Raw genomic sequence first — 22,820 nt, 5'->3', positions numbered from 1 at the left:
TTATCAAGGCCCTTTCCCCTCTGGTCAAAAACTGATCTATTTCTAATTTTTTGTGATAGTGTTTGTCTAATGCAGGTATCTTAAGAAACACATTGGTTAAAATCTATATTTGTTAATTTTACTCATGGTTATGAGGTTTTTGCCACTTTTCCCATAAGTAGGAACCATTGTGCGCCGGTCACAACTCAGATCATGTAAGAGTTATTGGGCCAACAGACCAAATGCCTCTGAAAATTGTGAAGAAAAATAGATATAACCTTTTTGAATAACACACATTATATAGAGGAAAATTTGGCATCATTGAAATATTCAGACGACGACTTAACTTAGTAAGACCATGTTATGAAACAACCTTAATCAGAGGCTGGGTTAGAGCATTTTTTGTTTGCGTGCCTGATCGTGAAAATCCGGAGCTTGAAGGAGTTCTCTTGGGGGTTGTCTTTAAATAAGGAGCTAGGTGGAAATATAAGGCATGCCGTTTTTTTTAGAAAACTACTTTTCGTATTGAGTATGTACCCAAAGTCTCATAAAATGCCATGACCGTATCAATTTTTCAGCGGGAGCTTGGATTTTTCCGTGGGAAAGTGGCCTTTCCTTGATATCGAAGGTATCTTCCTTTCAAAATAGTAAAGTCTAGCAGCCTGTTGGACGTCAGGTATCATCGTCCATCACCGAGTCCTTGAATATTGTTTAATTAAGGAGGATTGTCCAGTGAGCCGCCTCTGCAAGCAGAGGAAATACCCTACAATGGGTTTGAGTCATGGAGAGAGGTCCGTAGGTAATCGAAATGGTCTGTTGCAAACTTTTGCTGGAGCATAAATAAGAATTGTTCCTTTTAGATGGCTTAAAAATCACGATAAGCGCATCGGCAAACACTGAAATGCACTCCTAACTTCACAATCTGAGTAAGAAATTTGCGTTTTTTAAGCTTCCCGCTTGAAAAATGATACTACAGCACAGGGGAACTAGTATTTTGAGGCGCTGAATCCGGAAATTTCCTCCATTCCTTCCCATCGCCCTGCAATGTGCCTGTTGCGAACTTTTGCCAGAGCAAAATTAAGAGTTGTTCCGTATAGATAATGTCACAAAAATCACGACAAACGCATTGACAAAGTCTGAAATGTTATGTACTCCTTACTTCACAATTTGCGTAAGAAATTTGCGTTTTTTTAAGCTTCCCGCTTGAAAAATGATACTACAGCACAGGGGAACATTTCGTAAGAGGAGTCGTTCCATTCAATTCCCGCTTAACATGGCCGACGCTTCCGCGCGCAAGTTGAGGAGAGCAAGCAGTCATATAATCAAGGTCGATATGTACTAACGCGAGGAAAATGCAAAAAGCAAAAGCAAAAGTTTGCAACAGGCCTATTGCGTATGCAAACTGTGAAGTAAGGAGTGCATTTTAGACTTTGCCGATGCGCTCAACGTGATTTTTGAGACATTTTCTATGGGTAACGACTCTTATTTTTGCTCAAGCAAAAGTTTGCAACAGGCCGATAAAAATTTGAAATACACCGAGCGAACCCAGAATGCACCACTCTCATGCGGAGAATTCATTTTGAGGAAACGTTCTTCGAGTCGGTAGCCGAGGAACTTTCCAAATTCTTTTTCCCTCGCATCCTCCGTTAAAAGTCCACGAGTGGTGGGAGGAACCAGGATGCGCTGGAAGGTGATGGATGACGCACAATGACTCCTGCAGTTTTGTGCATCAAACTTATCCCTTTTCCCACGCCGAAGAAGCGGATCGGAACGACTTCCGGATGTCTCGCAAGTCTCTGAAGCTCCAAGCTCGTGCGCGTAGCTCATCTAGTTTACGGGGGCTTCGTCTTTCTTGCAAACGACCCGCAAAATCCATCAGACAAATTAAAAAAAACGAGGGAACCATACGTTGTCTCCCGGGGAGTAATGTTGAAACTGTAATGTGTAAAGTGCTGGCGTGCCGTGTCAGCCATTAGTGGGTTCACGTCTGAATAGGAACAAAACGATGAGCCCTACGGTAGAGAGTAGTAAGTCCGTTTCGGTGTGGTCCCTGAAGCGCATGAGGAACTCCCCAAGGCGCGGCTCACGGTATCCACTCACTGCTGTCTCCTGTAGGAAGGGGTAAAGAAAAGGAGATGGAGCCGGCCGGAAACCCGAGGAGCTAATAAATACGGAGAGCAACGTTATTATCCGTTTTACGGAGCTGCGCCTCATAATTCCCATGTCCCTGCGCTCATGCTATTCCGCGCAATTATGTAACGCCGACATTAGCCAACCACTCGTTCTTCGATTATGCCATTCCTAATAATTGCTCCCCGATCCAATGGCCCTTCCTTCCTAACCCATAAGTCGTCGGCTCTTATTGATATTAGCTTGTTTTCCGCTATTATCGGCCCTATAAAATTTTAAAGCCGATGGTAATGTTTACACGGGATATCCATAAGTCTTTCGATATCCTTATGAACTTCAGCTGAAGACTCGAAATTTGGGCAGTCCTAAAAATCGTTTGGGCCATAAATCGAATAGAACTAATTTTAGGATCTCACGATAATTATGAGGTAATTTTATTTTTTTAAGTGGTAACCCCTTTCCTCTCGAATATTATTGACCAAATATAAAAAAGGATATGTTTTGTGCCGATGTATGACTTTAGTCACCGACAAGTTGCCAAAAAAAAAAATGCCGTGGAGAGGTCAATTACTCACTGAGTGAGCTCAGTGAGATCTCGATATCTGTTATTGCTCCGTTTAAGTGTATGTAAAATAATCGGTTTTCCGTCTCCCTAAGATCGATATTTATAATTAATGTACGCATTTATATGGAGGGGATACAATATTGCCAACTCGTGGAATTTGCCACTATCCATAGGAAAGCTAATAATAAAATTCGAAGCTGCTAGAAACCGTATCTTGATTGCCTTAATGGTTTTCTTTTTTCTTTTTTTTTCAAAAAATGCCAGTTCTAAGTTTCTTTTTCTTTGGGGGGGGGGGGGGCAGCCTTTGCAGTAATTTTAGTACATTAGTCTAGTTTTTCAAATTTTGTTTTGATAGAAAATGATACGCCAAGACATTATAAAATTGGGTTGTTACGCCTACGGTGAATGGAGGCACTTGACTGTATAAGATTATTTCTTATAAGAGAGGGAGTTAACGCAAGCTAGAGAGCAATTGACTTACATTAAAACAACTTAAAAAAGCGCAATAAAGAGGAACGCGGGTGAACAAAGAGGCGAGGCGCCGCTTGCTAAACGTCGGAAAAAATAAAAATAAGCCAACTGTAAAATCAAATCAGACGTTTTGCTTGCGGCCACGGTCGTCACACGCAAATTCTCATTTCTTTCAGCAATGACTCCGTCTCCCACGGGAGAACTTCATTTCCTTGAAATTTAGAGGAGCTTTTTCTCCTTTCATCCCTCTTTTCAGACTCTTTTACCAGCATTTTGAGCAAAAAATCAAACGGTAGGATGTTTTTGAGCCGACATGGGCTCATTTTTAACCGCAAAAGCAATAAAGAATGTATAGTTTGTAAAAACAAATGGGATCAGGTCATTGAACAATTTTTATTAACATTTATCGACTTGGTAGCTGACGGTTCTTACCGACGTGCCTCTTAAGTATGTGAATAATCTTGTGTGAATTTTTTTTTTTCCTTCCTTTTTTTAGTTTGTAATTTGTCTCAGGAGGATCTCTACCATATCAGATTCCTAGCGGGCAGGCGTCGCAGAGCACCCTAGCGCGCCGTAAAAGTGGCTTATACATACATACTCTGTCTTAACTTTTTTTTTTGGCTACAAAAAATGCGCATTTTTCCACTAAAATTCCTCCTCGACACTCCGGTAGGGTTCACATAGTTTCGTTGATTTTAGCTCAAAATGTATATAATTTGACACTCCGTGATGCAGAGTATCTATTTATTTAGTGTTTTGACATTAAGCGGTACTGTCCCTTGGATGAAGAAGTTCCAGTATCTATTTATTTAGTGTTTTGACATTAAGAGCTACTGTCCCTTGGATGATCACAATCCGTCGGAAATTCATCGAGTTAGCTCTCTACCTCGAAGGAGGCACAAGCGATACGAATTAATTCCGTGCAAGATTTCCGACGGTATTACCAACTCGACGCTGCGCCGCCATCGGGGATTCGAACTTCCACTAATACGATCGATCTCAAGTCCCAACTCCGAAACCCATAGCTTAAGTAATTCCGGTTATTACTGGGAAGTTTTTGTTTATCCCCTATTCCGGGAATAATATTTTGTGCGAGCGGGGAAATCCGACGCCGCTTTGTTCCGAGTTTACTCGAGACAGAAACTGCGGTGGGGGGGGGGGGGGGGGGCTGGAGACCTCTGGAGGCTCGCTGCGCAGAGGCTGCGGATGAGGAGTGAAGATAGAGGGTAAAGGGAGTTTATGAAATAAGTTGACAGTAATGATCTTCCCGATGCAAAAAATACTGTCAAATTGTGCAACTCCGAAGAAAAATCTAATTTTCAAATTCAACAGCGAAACTATGTAGCCCCTGTTCTTAGTTTGTGATTTTTTGTCCGCAGATTTTCTGTCAAATTTTATGAGGGGTGCCTAATCATTGTGATATTAAAGTATAAGTTTTAGTATATAAAGTGAGTGATTTTTGTTTTCTGGTGCAAGAATATTGTTTTAAAATGTCTTACTTAAATGTTTCTTAAATTTTCTCAAACAATTAAAGTCGGTGTGGAAATTGAAATACCGGAACCTAAATTTAGTGTATTCTGGTTTTGCAGTCGATTCGTTCTTAATATTCAATCAATTAAAGTCAGCGGCAGCTAAATCTGATAATTCATTTAGCATTCAGTGAAAGTATGAAATTAGTACATATGACAGAATTATTTTGATAGCATTGTGGATTTGACGTTAAAATAAATTAACGTTATCGTAAAAATTGAATAAGAAGTTGGTAGGTAGGGTGCTAAAAAATTGTTATCCTTACCAAAACTGCAAATGGTGCGAATATACATGTTTGAGTATGTACCTGGAACAAAACAATGAATGGTCTGTTAAAGAAAGTTTAGCGTCGACATTGATTACACATAACTACGCAGATTTCCAGCATATTAAGGATACCCAGTATACAACTTCTATAACACTGAGGTTATATTCAGGATAATTCCCGGCCCATTCAAAAAACGCAACTCGGTAGAATGGAGCATAATCTTCAGCCCACTTACTTTACCAATTATTTTTTCTTTTTAATTCCGAAGTTTAATTATAAAAAATGCACCCAAGGTACGTAAGGATCATTAATTCTCTCCTCCCAACATTTAAAGTTGAATAAATTTGGAACCTAAGCAACTAAAAAAACGTAAGCTCAATTGATTGTACTTCACGAACTGCGAAAATTTTCAGCGCATTCGCTTCGTCTTTACTTTGTCATCAGAGATCCGTTCAGAGATGTTTTACACAATGATTTTCCCCGTCTGCAATTTCTTTCATGTATGCTGGTAATTAATAGCAGGCAATTTCTGACTAATCACTGATGAGACACCTCCTTTAATCTTTGAATCAAATACTATGCCGTTTTTTCAATTTTTAGTATCACAATGGTAAGTGTTCGCGTTCCTCAAGAAACAGTCTGAAGTTCTAAAATATTTAATGATCAGACGAACACATTTTATTGAGCCGGTTTCAGGACATTCCGTCGAAGATTTTTGGTCCGCCCACCTGTTTTTTCCAGCAGTTTAGGTACGTCCACGCGTAAAATAAGCAACAGTGACTTGGTCCAAGCGTTATGTTTTAGTCCGTGTCTAAAATTATACTGACAATATCGAAATGCAAAAATTGAGAGAGAAGGAGATGTTGTTATGGTAACTAATTTTTTCAATGAAGTGTTACTTTCTCCTTTTGATTCATCTTTTCAAATTTTCATCGGTGAGTATCTGGTTTTATTTCTATCCTTAACATTTTCGATGTAAAATATGTTTTACATATACCTTTTTTCAAAAAAAAAAAAAAAATATTACTTCATTTGAAAACATTTACATTTGTAAAACGTGGATAATCTTTTTAAAGCAATGTCATCGATATTAATATCAATAAGCCGTAATTGTTTTGAAAGGAATTTAACGAAAATGAATATTAGAGGGGAAAAACCATGAAGCACGCAATGTTTGGTTTTAACTCATTTGTATACCGATCTAGTTCAGTCAAATACATCAAATTTTGAGCGTTTGGTTGTGCGTGCACCACGATGCAACATAGTGAAAACACAAAATGTAAAAGAAAAAATTGAATTACTTTGGAAATCATTAAATTTGACATGAAATCACAATTATATTTACAAAACACACATCGTATTTTCCGTAAATACATATTTTGTTTTTCATCAGTTGAATTGAGAATAATCCATGCAGGCAGAGTGTGCGAACACTTCAAAATCATGGCTAGAAAAACACTGACCTCGCAAGTTTAAATATTAGAGTCTAACATAGAGCGGATCGGTGTGCTGCCAACGCGCACTGGCGCCTACAAACCTAAATGGATACTTCACGCATTGCGCGTTTTGCGCTGGCCGGCCGCTCGCTGCGCCGCAGAGTGCCACGGCGCCTCAAGCAACTATTTCACTTCAGATGTGTTGCACTGTAGCATACGAAAGTGAAGGCGCTCCAACATATTAAGAACGACAAGCATCTTTCAAGAGTGCGGAGCTTTTCTCGCAAAATAAATCAAGATACTACGGCATAAAGAGAGCGGTAGTCCATACACCCTCTAAATACTAGCATCCGTGTTTAATGACGTTAATGATTTTTGAATTTTCTTTTCTACTTTTCTTATAGGCTTTTCTTTTAATATAAGCATCATTTCCTCTTTAAACAAGCATCATTGTCTTTATCGATTCACAAATACGCATGTTTTCTCGGTGGTAAATTTGAGCATATTTCTGCTTGAAGATTTTATTTTGAGTCAAGAATAAAATAGCTGAATGAAAGCGGGCTTCTGTTGTGGATGAATGCGTAATAGTAATGTCGGTTGTCGGGTGGGAAGTTAATGAGTCTTTTAAGTTTTTCAAAGCTCGGAATCAGGATTTGATTTGTGATAGAGTGAAAAAGTGAGAGGAATGGTAGCAATGTACGCAGAATTTTAGCTGGAAGTGAATACACACCGACTTCACAAGCCTGGTACAAAGGTTGTCACACAGGTCCCACCCATGCATTAATAAGTATGCCTCGATGGAGAGTCATATACTATATCCACTGCCTTTGCTCGAGACAGAGCCCTTAGTGTATTTACAATAAGAGACGAAACGCTAGCTTGGATAGAGCTAAAATAGAAAGCTCAGGAGTGTATCCAAGACCGGGCGGGGGGTGGCTGCTTTTGCTCTCACATTTCGTCACTCCTCTGACGTAACGGCGTATCTTAATTTTAACGTGAGCCCTCTTCTCCGCATAACTCTATGTTTTCCACGGCTCAAAATTGAGATACGCCCTTAGACCAGAGGAGCCAAGATTTGCATGCCAGTGTAGTGGAGCTTTTGTAGACAGCAGGGACTCTTCATTATTTTATCCATCGATTTCTTCGTACAAGATTGTGAAAAACACAGAATTTGCTCCTGATTTTTTCTGTCAAATCAACTCTAAGCAATTAAAAAATCTCTGGTCTCAAACGTTGGGTTGAGACCAACGTTAAAGATCAGACCATGGAGGAGTGCTGAGTGTCGATCCCGCCTGTTCATGGCAAACGTTAGTGAAATATTGGTGGCGTTATGATGTAACGATGTTGCAAAAGTGCTGAAGGCTCCACCACAGGTCTTCCGAGCGGTGTTGTGAAACCGAACTTTAAAATCCCGTAAATTAGCAGAGGATCTGCGATGACACTTGGGATCCAAAAATCCTTGGGGCTGTCCAAATTTAAACACCTCCGGGAACCACAGGTTGAGATTCATAAAACCATAAACACATGAACATAAACTCACACATAAAAACATAAACTCAGACACAACACCCTGGTGAAAATAAATTGTTCTCCGAAGGGCGGGTGTCACACAGCAGTAGCGACTTTAGTATGAGCTACGGACTAGTGTTCGTCTCGCCTCCTAGAAATATAGCGCCAGCGCCAGAAGCTGAGCACATAGATTATTAGAGTTCCTGGGAAATTACCGTGCGACTCGTGTGGATGACACTACCAAAGGTCAAGTAGTGACCACTGCATTATTTAGACCGCATTGAGTATGAGGTAAACAAGCCGAACTAGCTATTATCAAATATCATCAGATGATTTATTTTCTCACACGAAAGCAAGCGGCTGAGTAAATTATTTCGGCATTTTCAGAAAATTTGCCTTGTAAAGTAAAGCAGATTTCCTGAAAGTCTCAAAAAACTTCGCATAACCGCTGCCAGGCTGCCTCCCCTCCGAAAAATACATTGTTCCGTGAAATCTGGCAATCGCTGATGTGACTTTGCGCTACTTACTTCGTCTATTAGATCAGTTTTCTGTTTGTGATGTACGAGTTCGCGTAAAAAATTGAAAGTTGATTCAGAATTCACACTGTTATGAAAATATGCGACAAGTATCAAATGTTGATTTCACATAAAAAAAGTTAACCTAACATCGAATTTGTTCATTTAATCGTGGAATTAGTTAACATAGCATTTTTTTATTGTAAAATCAACATTTTTACTTGTCACATATTTTTCTAACATCATAAATGATAGGACAACATTAAATTTTTTCTGTGTTGCATTGAAACACGCTCAAGATCATCGTGTCAAAATCCCAAGTTATTATTTGCCCCATAATTAAATGCAATAAGTGTCCTTCATCGAAATATGAAAATCAAATTTTTCGACTCAACTCAACAAAAATCTCTCACCCAAAAATGTTGCTTCCGCAAACGAAGGCCTCTTTCCTTACGGCCAGTCCTCAAAAGAACCACAGTTTTCACGATTTTCCGAGCTGTGGCAGCGTTGCTTCCGATAACAACAAATAAATCGTAGCTAAAAAGCCAGTTCACACCGAACGGCGCCCCGTTACGGGACCAATTCGGTTTAATTAAAACACTTTCATTATAAAGTCGAGTTTTTAACTGTATTACGAGTTAATTAATATCGTTGCTGAGCAGCGGCGGGGGGGGGGGGGCAGGGCGAGCCGGTGGCAGTCTGGGGGCGGGGTGGGGGCTAAGGGTGGCAGGGGGAGGTGGTCGTCGCCCCTTTCCGGCGCTCCGGCTATGAGCTAATTCATCCGTGCCGCTTGGATTGTACCCCCCCCCCCCCCCCCGAACGGAATGCACTTACAGACGTTTTATTTTCAAGATTTCTTTTTATTCGGACTCTAATGGCGCTCTTCTTGTTCTCACGGTTGTCATGCTGGCGGGTTCCATCACACTCATCGGCTGAAACAGAGCTTTCAGAATTTCCTCTAATAACGTCCAGAAATAAGCGAATCTTGTGTTCTACTGTATTAAATGAGACAAACTTAATGTTGCGCATAGTCATATTGAATAAAAGTTCCATAACAAATAAGAGATAACACAGGTAGAAAACTCAATAAAAAGGTTTGGTCAATACCGGGAAGTAAAACACAAAATAACCCAGGCCTTCGGTTGACACTGGGGTTTTCCAGTCTCTCCAAAGTTTTCTGCGCTAAATTCTCCGCAAAGTGTACCAAAATAGACACGAAATTATGGTTGGTTTGTGTTTCATTTCCTAAATTAATCGAAATTAACATAAGAAAACAAACGAGGGCTTAGGAGACAAGCCGCATGGGTGCAATTTTTGAAAAAATGTAGATATAAATGATTTTAAGTAAAACTCAAGATTTTAAAGCTTAACTTTAACGCTTAGCGTAAACTTTTTAAGTAGTCTTAACGCATATTCTATAAAATATTCGTTCCCAGATTCCAATGTTTAAGCGTCAAAATGTCAGTTTGGACTTTCTCTCCGCCATTAGGATTCGTGTAATTTCGAAGCCTCCAACACGTATTTCTCGAAATAGCAAAAACTGTACTTATGCACGCCTTGTCCTCCAAGCCTCCAAAATATTGTTATCAGTTTGCATGCAAATCATACGTGCATGCTCTATCTCTGTTGTGTCGATCTCTCTTTTTAATGTATTAACCACTTTGTTTTGTTAAGGCATCTTCTATTGGAATATCGATTTAATAGCAGAATGTTTACTGCAACATCTTTGGGAAGAATATGAATCTGAATGCTGTCGGGCTAAGGAAAAACGCCGCATGGACATCTAGCTTTCGATGACCGAAATAATTAATCCATAATATCCAAAATCCACAAGTGAACGTATCTCTGTCAAACGGAGCCGGAGACAAGTGGGAAAGAAGGGGTGTGCTCGTTAGTCGAGGGCCGTAAGAATGAATGGGAATTATATAGCGCCAGTGACGTCAGCGGCAACGAGGCCGGCACTCCGGCACCCCGGTCGCAGGGTGAATCATCAACTCATGAGCCCTGTCCACAACGCTCTTGTGACATGCCCATGGCTCATGAGTCCCGCATTTAGTTGACGTATAGTTTCGCTTGACAGAACGTAAAATCCTGTTTTTTTATTTCTCAGTAGGGAACCATGCCCACTTTTACACTGTTTCTTACGCAGCTTTCAATGGAAGCTTTTTATATAGCTGCACCCTATTTTTTCCACTTGCCTCTAGTTCTGTTTGACAAAAATACGTCCAAATGCAATATCCATTCCTTTTGTTGGAAATAGGTGTTTTGTGAGCGGCGATTTGACAACATCCGTTCGCTCATAGGGCGTTTTTCCCGAGTCCGGTAGTATGGAGCGGTGACACAATATCGCGGCCGGTCCTGTCGCTTTGAATGTGGTCGGGGCTGCGGCGGCGCGGCGCCCCGCACCGTGCTGTGTCGCTGGTGGAAATAACAAGAGGCAGCTGTGCCAGGAAATAACTTGCCGCCGCTACAAGCATTTGATTAATTGCGAGCACGCTCGCCCTCCACCTTGTTATCCCACGCGCCCAGTCCCCGCTGCATTCTCATTCTCCTCATTTTACGAAGCGTTCAATTAGACTCATTTCAGGAATGATACACCACGACCTGCGCTTTTGCCTTCTTCCGCTACTGCGCACACACAAACGAGCCGGAGTGAGCCAATGTCAAATGCAGCTGAGAATGGAGGGAGCTTCACAGGAAGATGAGCTTTTCCGGGGAATCCTCCGATAAAAATGAAATCCATCTCTCATCAACTTCAAACTCGACTGGAGCAATTCAAAACGTTTATTTTGAAAAGGGGCTGTTCAAGTTTCACGTAATGCTCTTAGGAGGGGGTGGGGTCAGGTCAGCCTCAATTAATTTAAAAGGGGGGTGTAAGGCTGCGTTACGGATGCAATACACGAGTGCGTTACGTAAAACTTGAACCAAGCACGTGATACTCGAAGGTGCCAACTTTAAAAAATAACGTTTTTCAAGATACACTAAAAAGAAAAAAACTACGCAAGGGGTGGAAAATAAATACTTTTCCCTCAAAAACTCAATTCCGATAAACTGACTTGCACCTTTTTGCAGTAAATGCATTATGAATGCAACAAGAGCAGCATACATAAAGCAACCTAAAAATCGAGGCGGATCAAGGAAGGTGGCCGCATTTCGTACCCTCTAGACGTCACGCAGTATCAGGTACATCGGGTACAAGGGCCGGCCGAAGTCGGGCGGAGGGGGCGGGGGCGGCTCAACCTCGAATTGCATGGCAAAACCCGTACCCTCCTGACGTCACAACGCTTCAAGATGGCAGCCAAAATCGAAATGCAGCCACTATACTTTATCCGGTTTGCCTAAAAATGACGGTTGAAAACCAACATGTTTATTCATATATTATTATTATGTTCTTGTTTCTCAATTCATAACTCGAGGCCGGTAGATATTTAGTCCTCCCCCGGCAATTCAATGCAATGGGGAGTCCTTCTGGAGTTTTTTTTTTAAAATGATGAAAATTGCTTCAGATTAATTTAAAAAAAAGAAAAATTTAAAATTGAAGTTAAAAATTTAAAATTGAGATTAAAACTTTAAAATTGGAGTAAAGAATTTAAAATTGGGATTAAAACTTTAAAATCGGAGTTATTTATTATTATTTTTAAATAAAATTTATTTCATTTTGGGTACCTGTGGATTTTTTTTAAAAAAATCAGCACTGGGTTATCTGGATTTTTTCCCGATGATGACTGGATTATCAAGGTTGATAAGTCATCTTACTGCAACAAAAATCTTCGAATTTGGGGCGGCTGTCGAGCGATATCTGGCGATCTGTAAATCAGAAATCCTATGCCGCATTTTTGTTCATCAAGATTGTGGTCTCAGATAATCAAACGGACCCTTTCCGCCGTAGTTATGAATTCCGCTCAGCTCCCCGATTCTATTCCAACGACGCGCACGTTTCTTGCTCACGTCCAGCCTGCCCGCCGCACCGCGCGAAAATCTCTGCGAATCTCAACGCTCAACGGTCGCTGACACCAGGGTTTTGGCGGCGGTGCGCTCTTACACCACGTGACTTTGTTTTGATTTCAGCCTGGACGACTGTGTTGACCTCTCAAGAATGCAAATGATGTCTGTACATTGAATGACAAACTATGCCGGAGACTTAGCGTTAGATATCGGACCCTGCTTTGAACACTCGGCTGATAGCGATAGCATCTCGCCTCACGGAAATAGAAGTTTTAGGGGTTATCATCGAAAATCATGGTACTATCCCAATTTGTTGGATGATAAGGGCATTTCCCATTGAAAGAGGTAGTACCGCATCATTTGGGTTAGTGGCCAAATATACTTGGGTTACTACCACAATTAATTGGATCGCGCTAAGAAGAAAGGAACCAAACCACATCATCCATTGCCTAATTTTACTTGGCAATTTATTTTTTTAAGAAGAGAACGTTTTGCAGATTCTTTTGAACATTTCAAGGAATTTGCTTCGTGCTATGCAGAAAATTTACAGAAATTTGCACATTAATCCGCAGAACCGTTTTCACGCAAAAAACATCAACATGCAATTGTCTTTATTGTAATATTTTGAGAATAGCAATAATATTTTTGTGGATGGTCACACATACTAATCGAAAGGATTCGGAATGAACACTTAGTGTTGAACGGAATCTTAATGAGGATTTTTTCTGGTTACAGCGTGAATAGGTTCTTCTGACGGATCTCATTGATTTTGTACAGCATAAGAAAATCTCTGCGAAAATAAAAAAACGCGAAATGAATGAGTTTTGCAGTAGAATTTTCTTTGAGACGATCAAGACTCACTTGGCACAGAGAATTACAGTGACCCCAGCAAAAATATTAAAAAGACGTTCCTAGAAAACGGAAAGAAATTCGCATGCACCTTTGACACAGCTACATCTCAAGAGAAAGGACTAAGCAAGGGGCAAAAAGATGAAAAAGGCAGGGCGCGGTCTCTTTGGACGCACGTCAAAAGCCACTTCTTTGTGAGGATCAGATTAGAGACTTCCTAGAAATCCTGTCATCGAGAGGCAGGACGCGAAAGGCCCGTCACTAACCGCGAGGTGAAGCAAATTTGTCGTTGAGTAAATTCGGTTTGGCGACTCATTCTTCCGCGAAAGAGATCCGAGGAGGGAGACAAAATTTATTTAAAAAGCAATTTAAACGCTTGCCCTCCGAAGGGTAATGGATATTCATCTCCTTCCCGACCGCTACGTTTGCTTTACATCACATTTCACTTCCCCTAATTACTCCCCCTGATCTCTGGTCTCTCTCAAGATAATTTCATTTCCGCAAGTGCCCTCTCGGGAAGCCTCCTTTTTTGATTCGAGTCGTAAGTGCCTTACATCGGAGCTTTATTGCCTTTTATAATTTTTGTAAAAGGTGGCAATTGTATTAAAGATCCTTCCTTTGTCTCCGTCCAACTTTTATCAATCCCAACCCTCTCTGTAGAATAAATCGCAGCGTAGCTTTTGAAAAACGAAATGGTTTCCTTGCTCAGAAACCACAACCCCTGATCATTTCTACCTCCTTGGGCTCGTGTAGCGTTTTTAAGAGTAGCAAAAGAATAGTATCGCTCAAATTAGATAAATTCGGAGAGTTAAAAAACGAGGCCTGATTGCGTCTCTTTTATCTTCGGCTGTGTTGCTTACGTGCCCTTTAAATCATCACCACAAATGATACCAACGGGATCAACACGACGTGGGAATAGAGCAAGGGGAAGGATGCGCGTCGATGACGGTGCAGAGATACAACTAAACGGACGTGATGGATGGTCATAATGCATCTGCAAAATTGAAGGCGCCATGGCGCGAGGCGTGAACTCGCAATGAGCCACTCTATGTTGCAAATGAGGGGTCGTCGCTTGAATTCAGGCGTAAAATAAAAAAATTAAGTGTTGACATCCAGGGCAGGAGAGCCATCGCGATGCTCTGGGATCAGAACATCTCAAAGGCAAACAAGCACCGGATGTATGACGCCATCGTTAAAAGTATCGTGCTCTATGGTAGTGAAGTGTGGCCTTTGACGAAAAGAACGCAAGAAATGTTGAGGGCAACTGAAATGGATTTTTGGCGGCGATCTGCCGGCATTTCGAGACGGGACCGTGTCCGTAATGAGAGAATTCGCCAGGTGATGAAGGTTGAGAAAGATATCGTGCACGACGTCATGTCCAGGCAGTTATGCTGGTATGGACATGTGCAAAGCATGTCGGAGGAGAGGTTGCCCAAACAAGTTTTGGATTGGGTACCACCTGGAAAGAGGCGACGGGGACGTCCCGTAAAGGGTTGGCGGCAGGGCGTTGACAAAGAGATGTTGCGGTGTCAGTTGCCCGATAACCTCTGGGAAGACAGGCATATGTGGCGTTTGGGTGTCGTGTTGTAAAGCGACTTCATATATATATAAGTGTTGACACTCGATTTTTTTTTCAATTTGATGCGTCGGATCCTTTTTTAGGATGTATTTTTAGGCCGACACGTAAGGTTCGTATGCACCGGTCTCGCACAACCTGCGAGGCACGTGTTTTAGGCAAGCCTTGGGTCAATTTGACGCAGTTTGGGCATCTAGGGGTTAAAAAAAAGCCCGTGCCACTACACTGCCGTAAGGATGAACACTGTATGAACATGCGAGAGTTGGCAAATTTCCCTTGATAAAACATGTATTTTTGACGACATTCGGGCACTTCACATAAATTGGATTAAATTGTATACAAAATTGTCCGGACATTTTGGAAAAAAATCTTCACAATTTTCTCAGTAAATTTGGTTTTTATCGAAGGAAACTTGGCAGCGTCTGAAGTTTCATACGGCGTTCTTCTTTAGCACGGGAGTATTGTCTCTCAAAAAAGGGCACAGAAGCGTCCTCCGAGGGATAAGCTGGACGGCTACCACGGAGCAGACCCCAAGTCTCAGAATATTTTCCACATTAGAGGAGAACCTTGACGGAGAAGATTCACGAAAGCGGTGCCCCACTCGAGAGGTCAACGAAGCGTTGGAAAAATCAAATAAAGGCATGAAACAAGGAGCGGGAGAAAGGAGCTCCGACTTAATTGAAACTTCCAGGGGGCGTAATAGACGTTGAGAGCAAAGTCGGGTGGCTCCGGGGGCTGATTTAAAAACAAAGTTGTTTGTGGATTCTGCCGGGGCGGAGGGCCAGGGGTGGGAGCAATATGTTTTTCAAAGGGAATAAATTAAAGGAAGAAGGAAACGGGGATATGTAAATACGTGAACGTCCGCGCTCGTGTTCGTTAGTTGGTCCCTGGGAATGTGCACCGCCGACGTCGCAGTCGCAGCCACCGCCACCGCCGAGACCATGCGAGGGCGGCCGCGGCCCGCCGAACCCAGGGTAAATACTCCCGAGCTAATCGCGAAATTCGACGAGCGGAGATTCCATCTATTGAAATGAATCTCATTTTATTGAGTCCTAGTTGGAACGTCAGCTTCATCGTCGAGGTTTTAGGGCTGTGTGCGTGGTCGCTCCTTAAATCGCTCCTTACTCAGGAGGCCACGTATACGCTTCACATTGTGATTAACGCGATTTCAGGAGATCCTAAACATGGCATCACCAGGCGGACAATTTCTACGTACCCCACGTAACATCCAGCCGTGAATTTTTGAGGAAATAACTCATAGGCGAGCTCTAATGTTCTTTCTCACGTTGCAAAAGAGAGATTGATTTTGTTGCGATTTTTGGCGATACGAGATTAAGCATGCAAAAAATTAAAAGTGGCTCAGGAGTGGAGCACTATAAAAATTGTGAAATTGTGGATCTTGTGAATTGTGGGCCTTAGGAGGCTGACTTTGAAATGGGTTTCTTAAGACTCATCGACGTCCCGGCTTTTTAAAAATATGAATTTTTGAAGTTTATGTAAAAATGATTGTCCATTTGTGTGTACTTTTCCTCATTCTCTTTAGTATTTCGTATCGTTTTTAGTGGCAAGTGTTTGTATTTGAAATTCCTTAAAAGCATCTATCAGCTAAGTTACTATCTTGAATTTTACTAGATATTTGTAAAAATTATACGCTTTCAACGGTGTCATATTTAACGTCCCGTTAAACCTCCGTCGACCTAAGCATGGGCCGTATGACGGGCCCCTAGAAAAGGGAGATATTTAAAAAAACGACTATTAATACGGTCTTGAGAGATGCAAATTAAAGCGAGCTTAGGGTGTGAGTTTTATCTCTCGCAAATATCACATCTGCACTCGCTCCTGGCGCTGGCTGCATCTCCAAATGCAGCTGGCACATCACCGGGAAAGATACACGAATCGCGGTGGTGAGAAGGGGCATGTGCCATCTCGAGGCCATTATTTAGCGTTTAGTTTCTTTTGCCTGGCTGCCTCCATTCCGCACGCTCATCCGATCGATTAGAACGTAAAACAACCACCGAGCTGCATGAAAATCCTCGCCACTCTCACGTCAAGACGTTTCTTAATTTCCACGTCAGCTCCGTTGTGCTCATAAATCCGTGCTTTTTAGGGCTCAAGTGGAAATCGAGATACGCCCTTGCCCCAAAGGAGCCACAAAATATCCGCGGGCGTTTCATTGAATCTCAAAAAAATCGGGGCACCGCGATAATATTGAAATTTCCGGACATACTATGTTAAAGCTCGAAAAAAATGTTGTAAAAACAATTGAATGAAATATTCTAAACTCTTCCTAAGCATTCATATATTATCAAAAAAAAAAAAAATTACGCACATGACAATGAACGAATTTATCACTCGTTTCAGGTCAAAAATTGTGTACTAACTTTTAATATAATAACCGATAAAAACTGATTGTTAGGTGTTAATCGACTTTTTATTGCCACAATGGGCCTGGGCCACTATGAAAGATATGGGCTGGAAAAATTAAAAGCTTACGTGAAAAACAATTCATAAAACAGAATGTACAGGGGAGGGTGGGACTTCTGAACAAGCTATGAAGGTATTTAAAAGCTAAAAATATTTTTGTTCAGAGATCAAGAGCATGCAGATGACGTCATGATATCTTCGTTATGGAAACAAATGTTAATCGCACATTTTTAAATAATGCTCAAGTATTTCTATCCGCCTATAACGAGAATCTATTCTTATCAGGCAATATTAGTCTTCTTAGACTCTGTGGGTTGCTAGTAGTTTTGGGGGAAAAATATAGATAAAAAAAATGGATATATGTCGGCAACAGAAAAAAATTTGGCAGATATCCAAGAGAGTTCATAAATAAGCAACAGCAGAAATATGTCAGGGCAAAAATACGTATACCTTGTTGTAAAAAATCTTATTCTTCTGGCTCACATAATTTCTCGCACATGGCAACAAGGTAGACAAGTGAGATTTCCATCCGCTCAGAACGGAACACAGACCGGCATCCCGGTATTGTTCAATTAAATCGAGATACTCTTCGAGGGAACCTCGCGGATATCATACTTACGACAACCGTTTCTGGGAAACTATTTCACGAGGAATTTCAAATCTATTCGGTGTTATCGAATGCGAGGAGGAAAGTTTTCTAGTCTCGTTACTTTCTTCCAAAACTTACATGAAGTTTTTCGTTCAGCAGAATGAATTTATATGGATGTGACTCTATTCTGCCCGCGACTTCAATGGCTCATCTTTAATTTCATATTTACGAAATAATTTCCATAATATGTGGTTCGGGTTTTACAAACGCCACTTGCATCAATAGATTGAACAGGCAGTTCTCAGAACAAATATCTGAATTGCGGCTTTTGACGTGTTGACGTCTTTCAGATGGAATTACTGAAATAACTAATGCGGCAAAATTCATTTTATTTATATGAACTTTATTATTATTATTAACTTTCCGCTAAATTTGAAATTCCCGCCATTTTTCATCGGCGGGAATTTCAAATTTGCCTCCCTTCCTAAGCTCTTTCGTCTACTCTTATATGAAAAACCTGGGTCCTATTTTCAAATTCTGAATAAAACGGGCTTATTTAGGGACTATCACCTGTCATTAGCCGCAAAATCATGGAAATTGGCTCAGTAGAACGCTGAAACGAACCATGACAAAAAATAAAAAAATTACATTGTTTAAATGGGAGAATTCGCGACTTTACCATGTAATATAAAAAAACCTGGATCATATTTTCAAAATCCGAATAAAGCGGGCTCATTTAGAGATAATTGCCTGTCGATAGCCACAAAAATAATGGAAATCGGTCCAGTAGAAGGCTGGAACTAAGCGTTACCAGAAATACAAATGTAGGAGATGTTGGAGCTTATAGTATAGATAACTAATTTTCCTCAATTCGACAGGAAATTAGGCAGTGTGTGATGAAGTTAGGTGGATCCTCGTTATATGCGTCCATTGACAAGGAGGAGGTAAAACTGCCGGGAAACGGTACGAGCTAAAGAGCACGCACGCCGCGCCGCGCCGCGGCAATGCATGGCATTTCCCGGAGTCGGCAGACGGCTCGTCTCTAGACACAGACGCTTGGCGCGAAGAGCTCATCAACTCAACTTAGACGAGGACCTGTTGATTAGCGACAAGATTTCTGTCACGTCGAATCTTGGCTCGCTAATTCCAGTCCGCGTCGTCACTCATTATCCTCTCGCAGACGACACGACTCACTCTCGACTTGACTTCACCTCATAAAACTCCTGCGTCGCAAACACCCTTGCTATCCATTTCAGCTCCTACTTGCATTCCGAATCAACGCAAACCCATAGGCATTATGACAAACTCTCCATAAATCAATTCTATGACTCGCAAAGACTCCTCCAAGAGTTTCGCTCCGAAACATTATATTTTGGAGACCTCACTCTGTTTTTTTCCCCCTACAGTGTCTTCCGAAAGTCAACGCTTATATTTACCTAATGATGGCGTATTACTAAAGCGTTGAGAAATCGGCCTAGTCGGAAGCCGACTTCACACGCTGAAAACGAAGTCCTGAAAATGGTTCAGCAGTGTCGCTGTTGAATGTTGGCCCTCGAAACACATTTTCAGCTATTGTCATTTTATACAAAAAATATTACGAATTTGTACAAATTTACAACTTTTTACTATATTATGAGTAACTTTAAAACTCAGACCGCCTATTTATGATCAGAAGTGATATGATGGCAGATTTGCTCCGATCTCATCGACCGCTGAAAATTGCGTCTTGCGGCCCACTTTTCAGGGCACCGCACTCAGGAGTGGGCTTAATTTGCAAAAACTCGTCTGGCAAAGTGCTGATCCCGACATTCATCAGTCATTATTTGGACGTATCTCTATCAAACAGAACTATGTGCAGAGGAAAGGTGGGGTGTGCTCGTTAGTGCTCGGTCTATAAGAATGAATGGGAAGTATAAAGCGCCGGTGACATCAGCGACAAATCCCGCTTCTCTAATTCAGCAAACGGAACTGTGTGCCAACTGAATTCAAAACTCATGAGCCGTGGGCATGAGACCAGAGCCTTGTGGACAGGGCTCATGAGTTAAAGACCACCTTCCCGATCGTTGTTTCTCTCGTCGTTGCCACTGACGTCACTGCCGCTTAATATTTCCCATTCATTCTTATGGCCGGAGCACTGACGAGCACACCCCATCTTTCCCTCTGCACATAGTTCTGTTTGATAGAAATACGTCCATTTAGTGAAGGTCCTTTGATTTTTTGCTCAAAACTTACTCATCAATCATCATTTGTCACTAAGTAGCACTAATCATTAAAAACTTCTGCCTCACTATGTTACATTGCTTAGCTCATTAGTGTGTAGTTTTTGAACATATATATAGGTATAATGTCTCTGGTCCTTCTTGTCAAAGCAAGGAATTTCTTTGAAAAACTTTCGGAGACTTACAAAAAATAATGCAAGAACTTTCGAGGATTTACTGGTAAGAAGGCATCATATGTGGTAAAGAAATATCGAAGGAATGGTTTGCCAATCTCAGAGAATTGAATGCAACTATTCGGCCTCTGAAGCCCTGTTTGAAGGCTCAGAGCGAAATGCTGGCGCTTCGGTTTACGCAGCTCCATTCATTATCAGATCCTCCTCTCTTGTTTTACATCTTTTCGCTTCTTTCTCTACCCTCTGATTTTCTCTCATTTTTTTAGTAACTAAGAGAGGGCGGTAGGTACTTTCTCCTTACTTAAACATCTATTTCAAGTAAAATGAAAGTTTTGCTCCAATTAGCTAATTAAGATATTTTCTCCGAGAAACAGAAGACATAATAAACAACTTGTTTGATGCATGGAGAAGTGTTTTATCACAGAGCAACTCTTCGAAACGAGTGAGGGGAAGGAAAAAAGTTTCAGCTGCTTCAAAGTTTAACTGGAAATTTAGTTTTTCATTGCTTCGCAGTTCTCCTCCCGTGAAGCAGTGCTGTATATTTTATTTCTATTCAGAAGGAATTAGGGGATCACATTGACACGCAATTCATTAGATTTTTGCTTTTCAAATGGATCTTTCAGGGTACGATTATCGAGCAAAAGTTAGGACAACACTGGAAAATGTAGCAAAGTTAATCTCTCGAACTCTGTAGGCTTATAAGAAGGGAATTTTATTTTCAGGAGTATTTACCTCAAATACGATAGCAATTAACCAAAAAACCTAAATTTTAACCTTTTCAATTCTGTAAGTTACGATTATAAAGTATTTTTCAATATTCTGGTGAAAAACTTACGTTTGTGACACCATTTTTGCATACCATGTGATTTAAGTTTGAGAATACCTACCATAGGGATGCGCGTGCCCGCTGCTAACCGTTAATTGATACTTAATTTATGGTTCGAAATTCAAAATTGACATCCAAAATTTTTATTAACAGCCTAAGCTAATTAAGATGTACATTTGAAACTAAGATGTAAAAAGATAAGTATTGCAATATTGAAGATAAAATGAGGAAAACTTAGAATCCACATTAAAGTCAAAATTAATCTGTTTTAATATATTACTTAATATAATATATACTTAATATATAATATATTCTAATATATTACTCTTACGGACTTTAAATGAATCTCTTTGTCTCTGCATTACTTTTTTTGCCTCCATCTTAAAACCTCTCATTAGATTCTTAAGTGTGAGTGAATTGACTCGTCTTCAATATTCGAACAGAATCTATAATAATTTGTAACAGTGTATGAGTCTCCCGCATTTGTCCTGCATCATTTATCGAGTTTCATAAATATCCCAGGCAATAGGTCAGATAAACTAAGACGTCCTGTCCATGTCAAAATTTAAAATTTTTTGTTTTGTTTTTTGCATATACAATTGTTCACGTTATATTCCTCCGTTCATGTCAGAGTTTCGTAGAATAAAACTATTCTTTTTTTCACGCGAGATGAGGTTTGAGGAAAATGCAATTCATTTTTGAGATTTCGCGGAACCAATCTTCGTTAGGTCCATCGAATCAAAGAAAAAGTTACACGAATCCACATATTTCCAATCAGGAAACTCCTCGTCTCCAATCTAGGACACAAAAGTGAACTAAGTCGTGTATTTTACTTTCCTCCATTTTCTGCCCATCAATTTTTTCTTTCCTATCCTGAAAAATGAAGGGATAGACCGAAGATTATTGGGGTAGTGAAGAACCCCGCCGTCTTTGAACATCAATTTTTATGCATAGGATTATTTTCCGCAATATTAAAAAGATGGGTTTATGTGTCATTCGAGTTGATATTATTTTTCCATCCCTCCTGTTTCTACAAAGCTCTTTCATCACAGTCATTTTCTTATTGAACTTTCCTCTGTTTCTTGGTTACTTTTTCCATTTCCCTATAGCAACAATCACACAACAATGTGGTCCAATTTTATTAAATGTTTTATCAGAGAGATTGGAATGGTGCTCCTCTTTGCTTACCGTTATAGTCACACTCTCCACAAACGAATACATGGTATGGTTAATCCTAAGTCATTGAGGTGTAGAAAAAATTTGGAATATTGGCCAAATCGAACATTTTCGGCCTTCATTTCTGGATACTTGAGTCTATCGTGGCTTCTAATTTGCACATGACTATATCTCTCTTTTCATTCAAGATTGAAGAAAGCTTAGAAAGTTAACAAATTTGAGCAAATTGCGAGTCTTTATTTATCTGAAACTATCTAAAAGAATATTGCCAAAATTCCACTGGTCTCTACTTTCTTCGGCCAACCATTTTAATTCGGCGATAGATAAGATTCCCTGATCTGTAAGATAAGTTTTCTTTCAAAGTGAAATTCTTGGTGGATGAAATAGGCGAAGACGTCTTTACAGAAACAAGAAATTAGTGAGTGTGGGAATAAAAACACAAGTCAAAATAAATTTTCTAAAATGAAAACCCTCAAAAATTCAACTTTCAACTTCGCATCACAGGTTAAAATTATTAACGTGCCCGTGATTCTTTAATACTAAGAATGCTTCAAAAACAAACGAACCTGTGATTCATCTTGCTTGTTTGTAGGCCACATCAATGAGTTTCCCTTTTTCCATGCGATTGCTGTCAATGTGC

General features: G+C 40.5%; 1 protein-coding gene across 2 annotated transcripts in view; it reads right to left on the bottom strand.

The window, feature by feature from the left end:
- The window catches only part of LOC109031242 (uncharacterized), a 196,079-nt gene that overhangs the window by 125,805 nt on the left and 47,454 nt on the right, over positions 1-22,820 (bottom strand). Inside the window, exon 2 of one of the 2 annotated variants that reach the window (XM_072299116.1) lies at positions 4,941-4,982. The exons of the other annotated variant lie outside the window; for it this stretch is intronic. Coding sequence (XP_072155217.1) covers positions 4,941-4,982 — 42 coding nt within the window. The remainder of the gene's footprint in view (positions 1-4,940; positions 4,983-22,820) is intronic. 2 annotated transcript variants of the gene reach the window in all.

Source organism: Bemisia tabaci, chromosome 4 (genome assembly GCF_918797505.1).
Source record: "Bemisia tabaci chromosome 4, PGI_BMITA_v3".
In the NCBI taxonomy this organism is placed as follows: Eukaryota; Metazoa; Arthropoda; class Insecta; order Hemiptera; family Aleyrodidae; genus Bemisia; species Bemisia tabaci.
The sequence above is the reverse complement of the archived record's forward strand: the minus strand, read 5'-3'. Positions and strand labels throughout refer to the sequence as shown.